This window comes from Mus caroli, unplaced genomic scaffold (genome assembly GCF_978045245.1).
Source record: "Mus caroli unplaced genomic scaffold, Mus_caroli_1 scaffold_19, whole genome shotgun sequence".
NCBI lineage: Eukaryota > Metazoa > Chordata > Mammalia > Rodentia > Muridae > Mus > Mus caroli.
Window position 1 is genome coordinate 75442150 of NW_028227274.1, and position 17788 is coordinate 75459937.

Here is a 17788-nt window from a genome sequence, read left to right on the forward strand (position 1 = left end):
CATACAGTCAAGCTTTGGGTCCTGGCCTGAAGGGTTGGCAGTGTTGCATTTCTCTGACGTGTTTGAGGCAGTTGCCAATCCTGCTCTAGGGGGCTGTGAATTGCACAGAGGTAAGGAGAGAGGAGCAGTGGGTGAGCAAAGGTGCCGCCCTGTGATTGATGGCCGAGGTGGGCAGGGCTGCTGCTAGAGATTCGAGGAAGTTGCAAGGAAGGCTTGCTTTAGGCAGGAAGAGGGGGTTCCTTTAACTACCAGGCATGCCCCTGCCAAAGGGCCTCTGTACTCAGTCTAACTGAGCTGCACTTTGGCACGGTGGCTCACATACACATCATTTCAAGACTCTGTGCAAGGCTCCTCTCTTCAAGAAACTTCTGGCCAACCACGAGGCAGTCGCTTCCCCAGTCCTTGGCTCTGCTTCTCCTCCCTTTTTCAGACAAGGCGGTCTGTGCTTCTTTGAAACAAGTCTTCCCTGTTATCCTGGGATCTCCATGCAAGTATGGAGGCGCCACATCTACTCCTGTATTTTCACACCTGGCCAAGTAGAGGTGTTCAATAAGTAGACTTGATCTGAGCTCTGGTCCATCCAGGAGCTCATTGGTCAGGCGTGCTACCCAGCAAAGCCCTTCCAGACACTTGCTGTGCATCTCAGCACTGAGGGAGCTTGGAGCTCAGGCTGATGTAACAGTAGAGTTATAATTGGTAAAGCTATCATCTTTTGTGGGCTTCAGTATAAGAGAGAGTCACCTATTTAGACACTGTCCCCTTTCCTGACAGTGCTAGGGAACATCCTGGTGCAGAGATGTTTAAAGCCAGCATCACAAGGGCCTGGAGTTGTTCTGAAGAGAGTCTCAAGTCTCTCTCCTCCTCCTGACCTACTTGGGGAGGGAGCGCCATGGTTGTGAGCCTAGTACTCTGTGTAGTGCAGGGCTGGGCAGGCATTCTGATATGGAAGTGGTCTTGTTTCCTTTACTGAGAGTTTTCTGAGAGTATGGTGAGCCTTTGAGGGGAAGCACGTGCGAAAGTCGACTTGCTTGAGGTGAAGGTGGTTAAGATGTGCGGATACAGACTGAAGGTGGATTTTTCAGGGACCGTGTGGGTACAGCCTGACCTTTTCCTCCTCTGCCCTGTTCACTGCTCCCACAGGGTGAAGCAGTCTGAACTGTTCGAAAGGTGGAAGAGTCTCCAGATATGCAAATGGGCAATGGACACCGCGGAAGCCAGCCTCTTCAAGTACGTCTCCTCGTCGTCGTTGTCATCTGCCCTTTCTCCTCGTGGTGCGGGTCCCCACTGCCACCTCTTCAGATGCCCATTATCCTGTCACACCCAATTCTCAGTGGGCATCTGCCTGAAGCTGGACCCTAGGGACTTAGGGATGCCAGCAGTGGCCAGGTCACCATGTGGTCATCTAGTGTCTGCCATTCTTGGCTATGGCCCTTGCTGTGCGGCCTTACCTGGTTGGGCCCGCAACCTCTACCTCAGGCTGATATATACCAAGGCTCCAACAAGTGAGGTGCTTGCCTAAGGTCCCTCCATAGCTAGCCCTTACAATCTCTTTGTTTCTACTTCCTGTCCTGGGACAGTGGCTCTACCCACCTTCTTGGAATCCCATGCTTCTGTCTGATGTCGGGGCCTGGCCGTTGATATTTCTTAACTGCTCTCTAACCACAATTAACAGGCAACAAGAGAGGCAGTAGCTGAATTTCCAGGCTCTTCTGCAGGAGCCAAACGGATGGGAGGCGTCCAAAAATGCTTTTTTGTTAATGATGCGCTTTGGGGTTTTCTCCATTGCTAGTCTCCTGCCAGCTTGTGGTATCACTCCAGGGCAGGTAGACCTTACACTAAGAAATTGATGTAGTCCTGGCAGCTTGTGCCTCAACTGGGTTTCAGCCATTCAGGTTCAAGTTTAAATGAAATGGGGAGCTACTGACAGGAAGGAGTCTTGCACAGGAGGTTGTAGAAAGTAGGTGTCACCAAGAATTTGTATTTTCCTTATCAGTAATTTCAGTTTGTGGTAATTCCAGACCAGGAAGTCTCCTCCCCTCCTCTCCTTTTCCTTCCCCTCCCCTCCCCTCTCCTCTCCTCCCCTCTCTTCTCCTTTCCCCTCCTTTTCCCCCTTTTCCCTCCCCTCCCCTCCCCTCCCCTCCCCTCCCCTCTTCTTCCTCTCCTCTCCTCTCCTCTCCTCTCCTCTCCTCTCCTCTCCTCTCCTCTCCTCTCCTCTCCTCTCCTCTCCTCTCCTCTCCTCTCCTCTCCTCTCCTCTCCTCTCCTCTCCTCTCCCTACCCCTCTCCTCTCCCCTCCTCTCCCTACCCCTCTCCTCTCCCCTCCCCTCCCCTCCCCTCTCCCCTCCCCTCCCCTCCTCTCCCCTCCCCCCTCCTCTCCCCTCCCCTCCCCTCTCCCCTCCTCTCCCCTCCCCTCCCCTCCCCTCTCCCCTCCTCTCCCCTCCCCTCCCCTCCCGTCCCCTCCTCTCCCCCCTCCCGTCCCCTCCTCTCCCCCCTCCCGTCCCCTCCCCTCCCCTCCCCTCCCCTCCCCTCTCCTCCCCTCCCCTCCCCTCCCCTCCCCTCTCCTCTCCTCTCCTCTCCTCTCCTCTCCTCTCCTCTCCTCTCCTCTCCTCTCCTCTCCTCTCCTCTCCTCTGTCCTTCCTCTTCTTTTCTTTTTCTCTCTCTGGACAGGGTCTAATTGTGTAGCCCAGGCTGGCTTCAAACTCACAATCCTACCTCTAACTCCCAAGTGCTGAGATTACAGGTGTGTGGGGTTAGTAGTATGATTTTTTTTTTAGAAACATAAGTCTTTGATATAATGAACCCCAGTGAGCAGGTATCATAGCCTCGCTGAGGCTTGCAGAATCCTAGTGAGAGGCCCTGGTGAGAGGAGACTCACCTGCCTTGAAAGCTCTAGTGGCGTGGGAACAGATCCAGGCTCGGCCCTCCGAAGCATGACTGTATGCACTTTCCTGTGGACATCCCCTGGGGCAGGGGAGGCTCAGACGCATGGAAGCAGATAAGCAACATGAACAGGGGTGGGGTGGGGGGGTGGGGGGGAGGGGTGCAGGGACATGGACCAGGCTTAGTTGGTACCAGGAACCCATCTAAGACACTCTCACTGACATGACAGAGATGATGTAACAAGAGGAACACAGAGCTCCATGTGTGAGGGGAGGGAAGGGGAGGGGAGGGGAGGGGAGGGGAGGGGAGGGACAGAGAGCCTGTGGAGTGAGGCTATGAGGAGCAGAGAGTCTCCGAGATTGAGGGAGGTGGAATGGGTTTAGGAGTGGGGAAAGGAGGTGACATCCGGCCCTGCCATGTTCTGAACAGAAAGCGCCCCCAGGGCCACCAGCTGCCTCCCTTAGCTCTCACTTCAAGCTTCTGGAAGAAACCGAGAGCTCCTCCTCTGTCCATGTTGGCGAGAGCTTGGTACAGTGCCTGAGCGAGGCATTGGCATTCCAGTCACAGGAGAGGACCCTGTGACGGCAGCCGTCTCCATTCTGGCTTATACATTAGTCACACGTCAGCTTGTGTCATGTGGGGCCGTTCTCTAGTTGGTAGATGGCTTAACTGGGACTGGCTTACAGTTTGAAAGGTTCAGTCCATTATCACGCTAGTGGGAAGCGTGACAGCATCCAGGCAGACAAGATGGCGATGGAGGAGCTGAGAGTTCTACATCTTGACCCAGAGACTTCCAGCAGGAAACTCTCTTTCCACACTGGGCAGAACTTGAGCATAAAGACCTCAAAGCCCCCCCCCCCCCCACACACACAGTGACACACTTCCTCCAACAAGGCCACACCCCCTAACAGCGCCACTCCCCATGGGCCAAGCATTCAAACATAGGAGTCCATGGGGGCCAAATCTATTTAAACCACCACAGCAGACAAGACTACTTCTAACCAGCAAAGCTGAAAGGTCCGGATGCTGTTTTATAGTGCTGACCTCAGTTGCCAGGCCCCAGCCTTTCTTTGGAAGGCTTAGTCACAATCCAATCCTCCATAGAAAGACCAAAAATGTCAGGGATCTTTCCACTAACTAACCAACTAAATAACTGATTAACTAACCAACTTCCCTCCCTCCCCCTTCCCCTTCCCCTTTCTCCCTCCCTCCTTCCCTCCCTCCCTCCCTCCCTCCCTCCCTCTCTTCTTTCTTCTCTCCCTTCCTTCCTCCTTCTCTCCCTCTCTCCCTTTCTCTGTCTCTTCCCTCCCTTTCCTTCCCACTGTCTCTCCCTCCTTCCCTCCCTCCCTCCCTCCCTCCCTCCCTCCCTCTCTTCTTTCTTCTCTCCCTTCCTTCCTCCTTCTCTCCCTCTCTCCCTTTCTCTGTCTCTTCCCTCCCTTTCCTTCCCACTGTCTCTCCCTCCTTCCCTCCCTCCCTCCCTCCCTCCCTCCCTCCCTCCCTTCCTCCCTCCCTCCCTCCCTCCCTCTCTTCTTTCTTCTCTCCCTTCCTTCCTCCTTCTCTCCCTTCCTCTGTCTCTTCCCTCCCTTTCTTTCCCACTGTCTCTCCCTCCTTCCCTCCCTCCCTCCCTCCCTCCCTCCCTCCCTCCCTCCCTCCCTCCCTCCCTCCTTTATTTCTATACTGAATCCCTGAAACTTCTTTCAGGAGTCATGTTCCACTTTCTGCAGGTTAAGGCAGCCGGTACCAACTAGAGTCCCCACTCTGGCCCTGCCTGCCCTCTTCCTAAGTCAGCTTCAGAATGACAGAAACAGCCAGTACTTTTGGTCACCATACAGGCCTTGGTTTTGTGAGACAAGGAGAGTTCTGTTGAGTGTTGGGATTGAGACCATAAAGAGTTCTGGCTTCAGGACAGTGGATGAATGAGGGGAGAAGAACAGATTCTGGAGCAGTGGGGCTCTCAGGGGGAGTCTTGCCACAGCTGAGTGAGCACCGACCATGGCCCGGCTGGCTCGGCTGGCACAGGGCGTTTGAACATGCGCGAGCTGAATGCTGTGTGAGGTTTAGAGAGGCTCAGGCCCCGGTATCCAGCCTTTCCTTCTGGTCTGAGAAGGTTAGTGAATGATTAGCCTGCTCCATGGCCTTCAAGGAGAAGAGCCGCCATGGAAGTTTGGCAGGCAGAGAGTTTCCCAGTAGGAAGTCCTAGAGAGACAGAGGAGCCCAGGTGCCAGGAAGATGCTGAGGAGGTGGATTGGAAGTGAGCGTGGGAATGGGATAGGAAGGAAGCCCCCCTCCCCCATGCTCTGCCCAGTGTCACCCCTGTCTCCATGCCATGCAGGTCCACCTTGTCCAGGTGCTGCAATGCTCCTAGCTTTCTCTTCACCACCCAGAAGAACACCCCGGTGGAGACGAATCTCAGGTATGAGGTGGAATCCAGCGGCTTGTATCACATCGACCAGGAGATCTTCAAAATGTTTCCCAAGGTACATGCCTGACACGGTCTCGGAGGGGTGGGTAGTCTGTGGCAGTGCCCCAGATCTGCATACTTGGCACTCTGCATGCAGCTGCTTTGGTCTTGTCCAATCAGTGGTCTTCAGCCCAGTAGCCCATCCACTGGGCTTCCAGAGGAGTCCTGCCTGGGGGTGACAATGCCATCTAGCTGTGGTTTGTGTGATTTGGGGGAGGGGAGAGAGAGAGAGAGAGAGAGAGAGAGAGAGAGAGAGAGAGAGAGAGAGAGAGAGAGATTAAATTGTGTGCTGAGGACATTCCACAGCTGTCTAGAAGAGAGATTAATCGCACCTTGATCCCTCATCTGAGGCAGGCAGAAGAGAAGAGTAATACAAAGCACGTGACAGAGGAAAGCAGGCCCAGGCCTGAGTGTCAGCCACATTGGATTGGTGCTTGGTGTCACTGTATCAATAATGTAGTTGCTTAACACTTACTAGTTACACGTAGTGATTGGTTTTATTATGCCATTTTCACACAGAGCTAGAATGTATTTTAATCATATTCCTGCCATCGCCTCCACCACCGTCCTCCTTGTTCCTTTCCCATGCCCTTTCTCCTTCCTGAGTCCCCTCCTATCCTCTCTCCTTAGTAACTCTAGTAACATAGTAACATAGTTACATACAGGAGCACAGCAACCACCCCCATGAGCACCCTACCTAGCAACCGCTAACTGCCTGTGCATGCCCTGGGAGGGATGGACTCATAAGTCCATCCCCACTGCATAACACCATGTTGATTGGTCCATTCAAGAGTGCCACCATCATGCCTTGACCAGAAGACCAGAAGACAGCATTCCACCAAACCCCACCCCATCCTCTGGCTCCTCCACTGTGTCCGCTCTCCCTTCCACAATGTTCCCCAAGTCTTGAAGAAGGTGGTATGCATGTTCCAGGCCATAAACGGTCACTTACTCTCAGTTCTTTGTCTCATTATTGTTATCTTTGCAGTAGCCCGCACTGCCCACTGCAGAGGAAGCTTTGGCAAAGCTGACCTTAACACTTATTTATAGGGGTACATGGAATTATTTAGAAGGCCATTTGATGAGCACATCCTGTGTATTTAGTACACCAACAGCTATAGATTCCTAAGTGGGCCCTAGGACCTCGCAGCCATGGCCTTTTGACCAGGTTTGTAGGACTAGATGCGAATTCCCTTCTGTGCGGTGGGACACAGCTCCAATCAGAACATGGTTGATCTTCTCCACAACAGACTTGCCCCTGCTATTCCAGCAGGCACCTCTTGCCTGGCCAGTTGTTACTGTAACACTCAGTGATCTTTTCCCCCTTTAAAGTCATAATTTCTTTATGACACTGGGATTCAGACCAGGCATAGGCTAGGTTGTTTGTGATCCATCTACAATATCAGAGAGGTTATATGAAGGTGGGCTGGTCTGTGATGGCGTCATAGCTCCCTGCTCATGGGCTACAGAATAAGGAAGTCCACATCCATGACTCATTTAGACCACTGAGGCTGAGGGCTGGCACAGATCCCCAAATCTGAGCTCTTTGGGAAGGGCATACAGAAATTGTACTTTGGGCTGGTTCAGATGGTTCTGTGATGCTGGGGTGGTGTGGCTTCAGCAGAAAGGGGCGGGGTGGTAAGAGTACATTTATGGCTATGTTCTGGAAGGGGAGGGAGCTATAGGGTGCCCTGCATGTTTTAGTGGGTCAGGGGTCATGCTAACGGGATACAATGTCCAACTGCTGATACCAGAGTGATCTGGTGGGACTCAGGCTCGGGAAATGAACGAACGGTACAGCACAGTGCTGGAAAAAGGCGGTGGGTGTTGAGCCACCTGCACTAGGTGGGTCTTTCAAGGCCCAGAGTGTGAGGCAGATGGCAGATAAACCTGTGTCTTAAGCAAGTCACAGCAGCATGTGCCGTGGCCTGGGCTCCCTGCGAGATGCCCAGCAATTGGTTGGCTGGCGGGCGCGGAGGTGGGGAGGGACAGGCAGGCAGGGCATTCCTGCAGACTCCTTGGTGTCAGAACCGGGAGGAAGACTCACCTAGAGCAGCAGCCCTCTCCTTTCTGCTCCTCGGTTGTTGAGTCGAATTCCCCTCGTTGGGTAGAACTTAGAGGGGACTTTTGCGCGGGGGTGGGGGTTGGGGGTGGGGTGGGGAGTTGAGGGTGGGTTCGGGGGATGCTGTGAAGCTTCAGATGAAGGTGGGGTGGCACTGGCTGTGACACCATGCATGTTCCTCTCCAGGAAATGCCCTACTACCGCTCTCAGTTTAAGAAGTGTGCTGTGGTGGGCAATGGCGGCATCTTGAAGAACAGCGGCTGCGGGAAGGAGATCAATAGCGCCGACTTTGTCTTTCGGTAAGGGAGCTGCCTGGAGGGGCACCTGTTGAGATTATGGTCATGCACCATCCAACCTACCTTACATGTTCTCTCTCCTCATTGTCAACTTGACTGTATCTGGAATTAACTAAAACCCAAGCGCTGGACAGACCTGTGAGGGTTTTTTTCCCCCTTAGTTAAATCATTTGAAGTAGGAAGACCCACTTTATTTATTTATTTATTTATTTATTTATTTATTTATTTAAATCATTCTGTTCATTTACATCTCAAATGGTATCTCCATTCCCAGTTACCCCTTCACACACCCCCATCCCACCCACCCTCTCCCCTCTTCCCTTTACCTCTCTGAGGGTGCTCCCCCACCCACTCCCACCCCACCACTCCAGTATCCTCCCTATGCTGGGGCATCAAACCTCGCAAGACCAAGGGCCTCCCCTCCCATTGATGTCAGACAAGGCCATCCTCTCCGGCCTATGTGTCTGGAGCCATGGGTCCCTCCCTGTACCCTCCTTGGTTGGTGGTCTAGTCCCTGGAAGCACTGGGTGGGTGGCTAGCTGACATTGTTCTTCCTGTAGGGTTGCAGTCTCTCTCTGTCCCTCCAGTCCTTCTGCCAGTTCTCCCACTGGAGTCCCCTAGCTCAGTCTGATGCTTGGCTGTGAGTATCTGCATCTGTATTGGTCAGGGGCTGGCAGAACCTCCCAGGGAACAGCCATACCAGTCTCCTGTCAGCAAGTGTCTCTTGGCAACAGCAACAGTGTCAGGGTTTGGTGTCTGCAGACAGGATAGATCCCTGGGGGGGGGGGTTGGTCCCAAGTTGGCAGAAGACCCACTTTTAATATGGCTAGAAAGTTCATCCCTTTACTGGCATTAGAGCCCACTTCTTGGAGACTCTGGCATATACTAAAACCAGATGAGGTATCCAGCCTTGTGGACTGAACTCCTACAAGATTCTTGGACTTTCCATTGGTAGTCAGCCATTGTTGGACTAGCTGAACCACAGCCTGTAAGCTACTCTAATAAACCCCATATCTTTATATATATTTATATATGACTCCCCTATGATATAAGAAGCTGAATGATAACAGATTTTGGTATCAGAAATGGTTCTAGAACAACAGAAATATAAGGATTTTTTTTAAAAAAGTATCTGGAAAAGGTTTTCCAATTTGCCAACACCTTCAGAAGCTCAGAGATTACTGAAAGCGCTATGAACTATTTTACAGACTTAAGGAGATAAATACTTTTGGTTATCCTGGACTTACCGATTGTGAGAGACGACACATTTGATGACTCTGTATGCAAAACTTTTTGACAATTTGTAGGAAAAAAAAAAAACAAAAACGGAAAATGTGGACTCTGTGTGATTGCTCCTAGCATCTGGATGAACTGACAAAGGAAAAGACCGGGCTCAGTAACGAAATTAACCCACTTGCAGTGTCTCAGAGTACAGCAAAGGACAGCAATGAACTTTGATAAAATCGACCTGCCTCAGAGCACATAAACAGTGTAAAGGTTTCTAAGTGTGTCCTGGAAGAAAGTCTTCCCTCTGGTAATCTTCTCACAGGGCTCAAGTTGTGGAAAAATCAAACCAAAGCCCTCATTCTACGGTTGGCCAAATGACAGAGAAAATTCAAGTCCTAGCCTCTGAAGGTGTCAGTGATTAAACGAATGACATTCATTTTTTAAAAAAGATTTATTATTATTATATATAAGTGCCCTGTAGCTGTCTTCAGACACACCGGAAGAAGGCGTCAGATCTCATTACGGATGGTTGCTCAGGTTTGAACTCAGGACCTTCAGAAGAGCAGTTGGTGCTCTTAACCACTGAGCCATCTCTCCAGCCCTAATTACATTCATTGTTAAGAGTGGGATCTTGTAACTCAAGGTATAAATGTGTGCGTGGGGGGGACCCTATTGAAGCTGAGAACTTTGAACCCTCAGATTCTCAAGGGTTTATCTCACCTGAGAAAGGAGTCTCTCCCCCTGGCACAAGATGTATTCCCACCCTCACCCACTGAAATACTACCCTTTCCATCTTTGACTGAAGAAATTAATCCTTCATTGTATGCTGAGCCAGTATTGACTTTCCTTTCAAGGAAATGCCAGCTGAATACTGATGCCCCTCAGGGCCCACCAATGGTTGCCTTCAGACCTATAACCAGACTTAAGGCCAAGCAGGCTCCTAGAGGACAAAAAGGAAGTGAAGTCCATGAGGAGGGCTTACACTACTGAAGAGCTGAGTGAGCTTGCTAATCCAGTCAAGCAGAAGTCAGGGGAACGCGTGCAGAAATGAGTTTTAAGGGGATGGGAAAAATGGGAGGAACATAAAACGGGATCAGGCCGAGTTTATTGATATGGGCCCATAGAGTGGAGATTCTAGGTTTAATATGGAAGTTTGCACAGTTAAAGAAAAAAAAAGGTGTGGAAAGTTTGTTTGAATGGTTGGCTGGAGCATTTGTCAAAAGACGACGCACTGAAAAGGAGTTGGAGATGTCTGATATCCCCTGACTTAGTGTTGATGAAAGGACTTTAGGGCTCAGGGAACTTGCAGTGCTAGAGTGGGTACACTGTGTAGAACCTAACCCTCCACAATGGGAAGACCCAGAACACATGCCCCCCACTAAGCCTGTAAGACACAAACTGCTGAGAGGGGCACCAGCACGTTTGTAGAGCTTTATTGCTGCCCCCTTTTCTTGTGCCAAACCTTAGAATGAGAGACACGGCTGCTCATTTAGATGAATTAAATGCAATGGGTTTAATTGAGCCTCAAAGTAGCAGAGGCCAGGCGGTAGCACTGAGTCACCAAAGGCCAGGTGATCTTAGTCATTTTGACAGGTAGCAGCGTATACAAAGCAATGTCATAATGGCCTAGCCCATTATGGCAGCACAGGCAAAGCAATTTCTATGGTGAAGTGACTCAGATGGACCTTGGATACTGACTAATCAATCATGGCGCTTCCAGGCATGAGACAGATAAGAAACCTCCTGCATTTTGGTTTGGTCTGTATACATGGAAGAATTCTCTAACAAGTGAAAGAAATGCTCCATAGGATTGTAGCAAAGGGAATCTCAGCCCAGACTTGAGCCAGTTTGCAGACCCAGAGTCCCTTGAATAGAGGGATAGCCAGGTTCACCTGAGGAACGTCCTTGATAAAATACCTAAGAGTTTTATATTAGCCTTTTCCTCCTCTCCTTCATTAGAAGGATCCAAGTTCTTTTACAAGGGTAACTGTATATTGGGGGAAGGACACAATCAGACTTTCCAGGGCCTGTGGGATACTGGTTCTGAATTGATGCTGATTTGAGGGAACCCCAAGAAACACTGTTACATGCAGAAGTTGCCACAGTGTTTCTTGAGGTCTCACCAAGGCTAGATGGACCACAGCCTGTAAGCCATCCTAACACATATATTCATTCTATAAGTTCTGCTCTTCTAGAGAACCCTGCCTTGCAGACTGACAGACCTTCCTTGTTGTCGAAGGGTTTTATTGCTGTGACCAGACCCCAACAACCACAGCAATTTTACAAATGAAGACAATTAATTGGGGCTGGCTTACCCGTCTCAGAGGTTTAATCCATTATCGTCATAGTGGGAAGCGTGGCCGTGTGCAGGCAGACGTGGTGCTGGAGGAGCCAAGAGTTCTACATCTTGATTTGAAGGCAACAGAAAGAAACTGTGTGCCACACGGGGTGTAGTTTGAACATAGGCGATCTCACTCTGCCTCCACAGTGGCATCCTTCCTCCAACACAGCCACATCTCCTCTAACAGTGCCACTCCCTATGGGCCTGGGGCCAATGACATTCAAACCCCCACATTTGTCGTACCAAATTCTCTATCTAATGACACTTGGGGTGTCCCTGGAGCCCCTTGGTTAATCTAGAATCATCTCCCCATCTCAGAATCCTTAGCACAATCTCAGTATCCCTTCTGCCAATTAAGGCACACGTTCCCAGTTTCCGAGGTTGGGATTCGGTTGCCTTGGTGACCCCACTCTTCCTACCTTAGGGAATTTCTGCAGGCCACGCCGCACACAGTTCTGCAACTCTGAGCCTCAACAGTGCATTTCCAAAAATCCCGCGGGGCGTCGCTACTATCCCACGGGCATCTGGTCCTCCTGCGGCTGACTTTCACTAATCCCTTCCCTCAGCTCAAACTTCCTCAGAGAAGACTTGAGTCCCCAAACAAGGGGATGGATGGTCCTGCATCTTCCTGCTTACACACCCTTACAGAGGCCCAGGGATGACCACAGCTTTCAAGGACTTGTTTTTGATGATGGTTTCAATATCTCCATGGTTGTAACTTTCATGAGAACTAACGATGGAGTTTTCTGCTGTTCTGTTTGTGACACAGTGCAGAAATGACCTTTGTCTCTTAGCCAGCCACAGAGGTCCCGCCCACCTGGTGCTCACTGCCTGTCTGACCCACAGTAAGCACATCCTTTCCTTCCCCTCTCCCTCCCAGCTACCTGCAGGTGACTGACTAACTATGTGAGGCTGTCTCTCTGCAGGTGCAACCTGCCCCCCATCTCAGGGATATATACCTCAGATGTGGGAGAGAAGACAGATGTAGTCACCGTGAATCCCAGCATCATAATTGACAGGTGAGTGGTCTGCTTCCTAGAGCTGTGCTGCCTTTTGGTGGCCACTGGTCACTTGTGACCACTGAGCACCGGGAACATGGTTGGTCCTGATTGAGACGTGCCAGCTGTCTACATGAAGAACTCATCATTGGGTGTCAAAGATTTAATACAAACAAAAGGGATTTAACACATCCTGTTGATTTTTGCATTAGTCATTTGCCAAAGTGATAGCATCTTTATATTTGGGATAAAACATGATGTATTTAGTAACTTCCCTCATTTCTTGTTCATTTGCACACATGGGGAGCCTATATTGTATTTCTTCTGGGCAGCATAGGTCTGAGCAGTGGCTACCCAGAGGTGGTCAGGAACCCATCAGGTGTGCTGGGGTTGGGGTGAGGCAGGCAGTGTCCAGGTATGGAGGGGTTTTCATGCAAAGATCTCAGTTCTCCTCTGGCTCGCCTCTGCAGGTCTGTCTGAGAGGCCTGCAGAAGCTGATATGTTGGAACCCCTGCACATAGTCAGCCTGGCTAGATGGTGGGTAAGAGAAAGGAGAGACAGGAGGAGTGGCTATATTATGTCAGATGCCAGGAGCCTTCAGAGGACAGAGAGAACTGCAGATGGAGGGATGGTCACTAGAGAGGACATGTAGGCAGGAGGCAAAATACCAAGGAGGGGCCCAGACATGCCAGGCTGGGTCAGATGGTCACACCAATCTTAGGGAAGAGGGAACAGTGAAGGGAGGCTCCACTTCCCAGCCATGCCTTCCTTGGTTGCCCTCACCCTTTTAAGTCGAACACGGGTCTCTCTGAAGCCACACACTAGTTATTCAGCCCAGATCGTCTCTTTTCCTGTGCCCATTAGAAAAAAAAATCTTTGAGAAATGCCACCTTCCTGGGAGGCATGAGGTGGCTCAGTGGGCAAAGACTCTTGTTTCCCATTCTGACCTGAGTTCAATCTCCAGGACCCCCGTGAGAGAAAGGACTCTTGCAGGTTGTCCTCTGACCTCCACACTTGACCTCTGTCATGTGTGTGCCCCTTCCATGAATAAATAAACAAACACACAAGGAAAGGAGGGAGGTGGGAGAGGGGAGGCTAGGTGGCCCTATGAGCCTTATGTGTGGGAGGAGGTGAGGGGTGGGGTACATGGGGTGTTAGGGTGAGGCTGGGCATGGGAGGTGGGGTGGGGTGGGTGGGCTGCCAGGACGCACAGGGCTTGCTGCTGCTCACTCTGCTGCCCTGCAGGTTCCACAAGTTGGAGAAGTGGCGGCGGCCTTTCTTCAGCGTGCTGCAGAGGTACGAGAACGCCTCGGTGCTGCTGCCGGCGTTCTACAACGTCCGCAACACCCTGGTATCCTTCCGAGTCAAATACATGCTGGACGACTTCCAGTCGCGGCAGCCGGTCTACTTCTTCCACCCGCAGTACCTGAGCAGCGTGTCGCGCTACTGGCTCAGCCTGGGCGTGCGCGCGCGGCGCATCAGCACGGGCCTCATCCTGGTCACCGCGGCCCTGGAGCTCTGTGAGGAGGTGCACCTGTTCGGTTTCTGGGCCTTCCCCATGAACCCCTCCGGCTTCTTCATCACGCACCATTACTATGACAACGTCAAGCCCAAGCCAGGTTTCCACGCTATGCCCTCGGAGATCTTCACCTTCCTGCGCATGCACAGCCGCGGCATCCTTCGCGTGCACACAGGCACCTGCAATTGCTGCTGAAAACCAGGCCTGCCACGGGTGTCTCGACTCCTGTCCTTCTCCCTGAAGGATTCCTTGACCTTGCCATTATGGCTGCTGTCACTCCCTAAGGATTTAGGGGTTGTCTTTGGGTCCTGGGGAGGGAGACAGGGAAACATTCATTTAACAGGATAGAGCACAGATCCAGGTCTCACTCAGACCTTTGGCTGCCCAAGTTTCACATGGGGAAACTCAGCCATGAAGCACCATCTAGAATCTCACAACTCAGAGACCATTCCTTCCAGGGGACAGTGTGAGTGTCCTGGTCACACCGTGACCTGGCTGAGCTCAAAAGACTTCAGGGATATCTAATCAAAACCCCCGTGTTAGCATATCCCCAAGAGTCCAGGAGCTGAGAGCCATGCCCCTTAAAACAGCTCTTGGACACACACAGCCTTGGTGCCTCTAGGTTCCAGCCTGCATTTAACCTTTGACAACAAGGAAATAAACCAGACCAGCCATTTGCACTAAGATCTTCAAGCCAATGTTATCGACTCAATAAGTGCTTAGCAATTTGCTTCCTCTTCTGTCTCCCTATTTTCAGCTCCATTTTAATCAGGAGTTATTTATAAAGATCGGTTCCTCTTTATGTCCCTGAAGACGGCAGAATCTTGTTAAACTGTGTTCCTGAATAGGAGTCGCCGGCTGGGAAGCGCCTTGTCACGTGAGCCTAGTGGATGGCAGCTAGCTGGGGCTTTGACACCAACATCCTTGCTGTTTCTGTTGTGAAGGGGGCACACCCAGGGTACACTTGCTGTCTTCAAACCCAGGGATTCACCAAGTCTGGGGTCAGGGAAATCAGCTGTGCCTAGGTTGATGGGTTCATATCATCAGCATCCGAAATCCCTTCCAGCTGCTTCCTGTATGTCCACCCTAAGTGCTATGGTGCCGAATGATCACTTGTATTGCTATGTGGAACTGTGGAATGTCTGTGGAGAAGGCTTTACCCTGCATGCCCTCTCTCTGGCTCTTTCCCTCTCTCCATCTTCTTCCTCTTTCCTCTCTTCCCTCCCTTCTTTAGACGTCTTTAGAAAGCCTGTTCTGATCTAGTCTGTGGTTGTGCAGGGAAAGAACTCTGACAGAAGAATCATCTCTGACTCCTGCAGAGGAGCAGACAAATCACGCACGCCTACACTTCAACCCTGCCTGCCACTCTGACGAGGTGCTCTGAGAAAACACTGGGTAGGCCTTCCACCTGACCTCACTTTGCAGGTACGGGCATAGGCTCTGCTGAGGAACAGGAGAGAGCCAGCCAGAGGCTTCTGACCGGCTTGGGTTCCTTCCTCTGACTTTTCTGAGGTCGTTTCCTCTGGGCTCTGGCCTGCAGGTGCCTGGAGCTCACTCCACACTCAGCTGTCTGGGTACTGTCTTTCTGAGCTCTGACTTACTGAAAGGCCTCCAGGAGGCTTGGATCCCTAATCTGCGGGATATGGGGGTCACGGGGCAGCTGCCAAAGCATGCCAGGTAGTGTGCTTAGGCAAATGGGCAACTACCACACAAGGACAGGGGCGGCGGATGACTTTCTGGGCTCTGGCTATTTCTGCCAAGGATGGAGTTCTGAGAATGATGCATGTTAACTGAGACTTACAGCCAATGTCCACAGCTAGCCAAACCCATGGAAAGTCAGAACCAGAAGGCTTCATAAGAACGGATTTGTCCCACTTAAGGAGACAGACCTAGAACAAAAAGGTGACCTCAGTGGCCAGACTGAGTGTCTGCCAGGGACAAAGCCCTCTAGCTAGGGAATAGATGGGCAAGAGCCTGTTCAGATGTCAGGGTCTCCTTAGCCAAGGTGCTTAGAACATGTCCTACCCAGAGCCCTCAGTGGAGCTGGGGATGGCCCATCCCGATCCATTCCATGCCTGCCCTTGTGTGAGGGTTTAGGACACCCTCCTGGCTTATGGTGGCACGTCTGCCTATGAGTTTCAAGGCAGACACCGTTCCCCTAACCCTCAGGAGGTCACTTTCAGCATCCATCCCTTCAATTACTGGCTTCAGAAGGATTTGTAGGCTCTCCACAGCGACTGCTGACGATGGACAACTGTGATGTGTGCATCTAAGCTGTTAGTAGTGTTTACAATGAAAACCCCCATTCCTTTGCACTCTCTTCTTGTGGCAGGCCCAGTGCCGACCACTTTCCCCGGCCTCACTGAAGACCCCTTCGGGTAAAGAGGCCATTATGGTACAGGTGAGAGGCTGAGGTGTAGTGACCTGAGCATGTGACATGGCCAGGTCTCCAGTGGAGAGCTTTGCAGAACTCACGGACTGCACTCCAAACCCAGGGTCCAGGATGGAGGCAGCCTCTGCTTGTCGGTGCCTCTCTCCAGCCCTGACCCCTACAACAGTTTTGACACCCGGTGCACTGTTGCCCTGGAGGGGAACTAGGAGCACCGCTACATTTTGGGGGCAAGTAGAGATGCCTGAAAGGGGCCCATGTTAAGTGACAGGGTGAGCGGCTTTCCCCAGGGCACATGGCAGACTAGAGGCTCGCCCGAGTCTCCTGGCTCTCAGACCATACATAGCCAGTACATGTAACATTTATCAAAGGCCCAAAGAGACACGGACATGGATTCCAGGAGACCCCTCTGCCTGTGTTCCTTCACACGACCAATTAAATTCTAAATCAAGGACATCAATTCCCCACGAACCAAGCAACTACTGTGTTGTCCTCCGTGCTACATGCAAGTCCAGGCTCGAAAGGCAATGGTGGCGGCAGCAGCAGCAAGGGGGTGACTCAGTGCTTTGGCAGGCAGAAAGGAAGGAGGTTCAAGGTGAGGCGGGCTTCTGGAACCTTCCGGTGATTCTGCTAGTGCATCTCCGCCCAGACTCCGAGAGGCATGGGCAACCCTGGGCGTGGTTGCAGAGTCTGGGAAGGAGGCAGAGGTCGCAGAGCTCTGCCATGCATCGCTGGGCATTACTGTGTGTGCGCACACTGGGTACACACGTACTGTGTGTGTGGTGTTTGCTCGATGTGCCGGGGGGGGGGGGGGGGATGGGTGCAGATGGAAGCCGCCCTCTGGCTCTTCTCACGTGCGTGCGCAGACTCCAAAAGAAGCCTCTGACACTCACAGAAGCACAGGTGGCGGGCTCTCCAGACCAGATTCCGGATTATCTGGGAGAGGAGGGGAGGAGGAAGAGTGAGAGGAGGGGGGAGAGGAGGGGGGAGAGGGGAGAGGAGGGGGAGGAGGAGGAGGAGGTGGAAGAGGAAGAGGAAGAGAGGGAGGAGGAGGAGGGGGGAGCGGGAGCGGGAGGGGGAGGGGAGGAAGAGGAAGAGGAAGGAAACACAAGCCCAAACCAAATCCTGAACATCAGCAGCCTAGCCATTGCCAAAGAAGGTCTCAGCCTTGGCAGCCAGGTAACCTTTGATGAGGTTGGCTCCCGGTTCTTAACATCCTTTCCTGCTGCTTCGTCCTCCTATGGTCCAGCCTCTGAATGCTCCCCACCCCACTCCCCACAGTCAATCATGCTCTGTGACACCTCCTCAGGGCTCTCTTAACAGCAGTGCTCCTGCTGAAACCATGTCTCCTGAGAGCCACCAGTCCCTGCTGCCCTCACCTACGGGCCAGCCCTCCCCAGGAGCACCAGGAAGAGCATGTCCACCGGGGCCTTCCGAGCACTGGCCTCGCCGTGGAATCTCAGACCTCAGCCTGGCTGTGCCCCACAGATGTGGGTAAAAGGGTCGGGACTCAGAGTTTTGCCCATGGTTTAGTAGACATGTGACCTTTGGGAGCCCCTGAGGCCCTTGGAGGCTGGGGTTTATCCTCTGAAACAGACTAGGTCCCCAGGCCACTGG

General features: G+C 52.1%; 1 protein-coding gene across 2 annotated transcripts in view; it reads left to right on the top strand.

Annotated features, from left to right (window-relative positions):
* St8sia5 (ST8 alpha-N-acetyl-neuraminide alpha-2,8-sialyltransferase 5) overlaps positions 1-14569 on the top strand; it is a 66941-nt gene extending 52372 nt beyond the window's left edge. For both annotated transcript variants that reach the window (XM_021150930.3, XM_021150931.3), the window contains 5 exons: positions 1141-1227; positions 5211-5355; positions 7588-7700; positions 12192-12284; positions 13509-14569. In XM_021150930.3, coding sequence (XP_021006589.1) covers positions 1141-1227; positions 5211-5355; positions 7588-7700; positions 12192-12284; positions 13509-13977 — 907 coding nt within the window. In that variant the 3' untranslated portion in view covers positions 13978-14569. The remainder of the gene's footprint in view (positions 1-1140; positions 1228-5210; positions 5356-7587; positions 7701-12191; positions 12285-13508) is intronic.
* The last annotated feature ends 3219 nt before the right edge of the window (positions 14570-17788 follow it).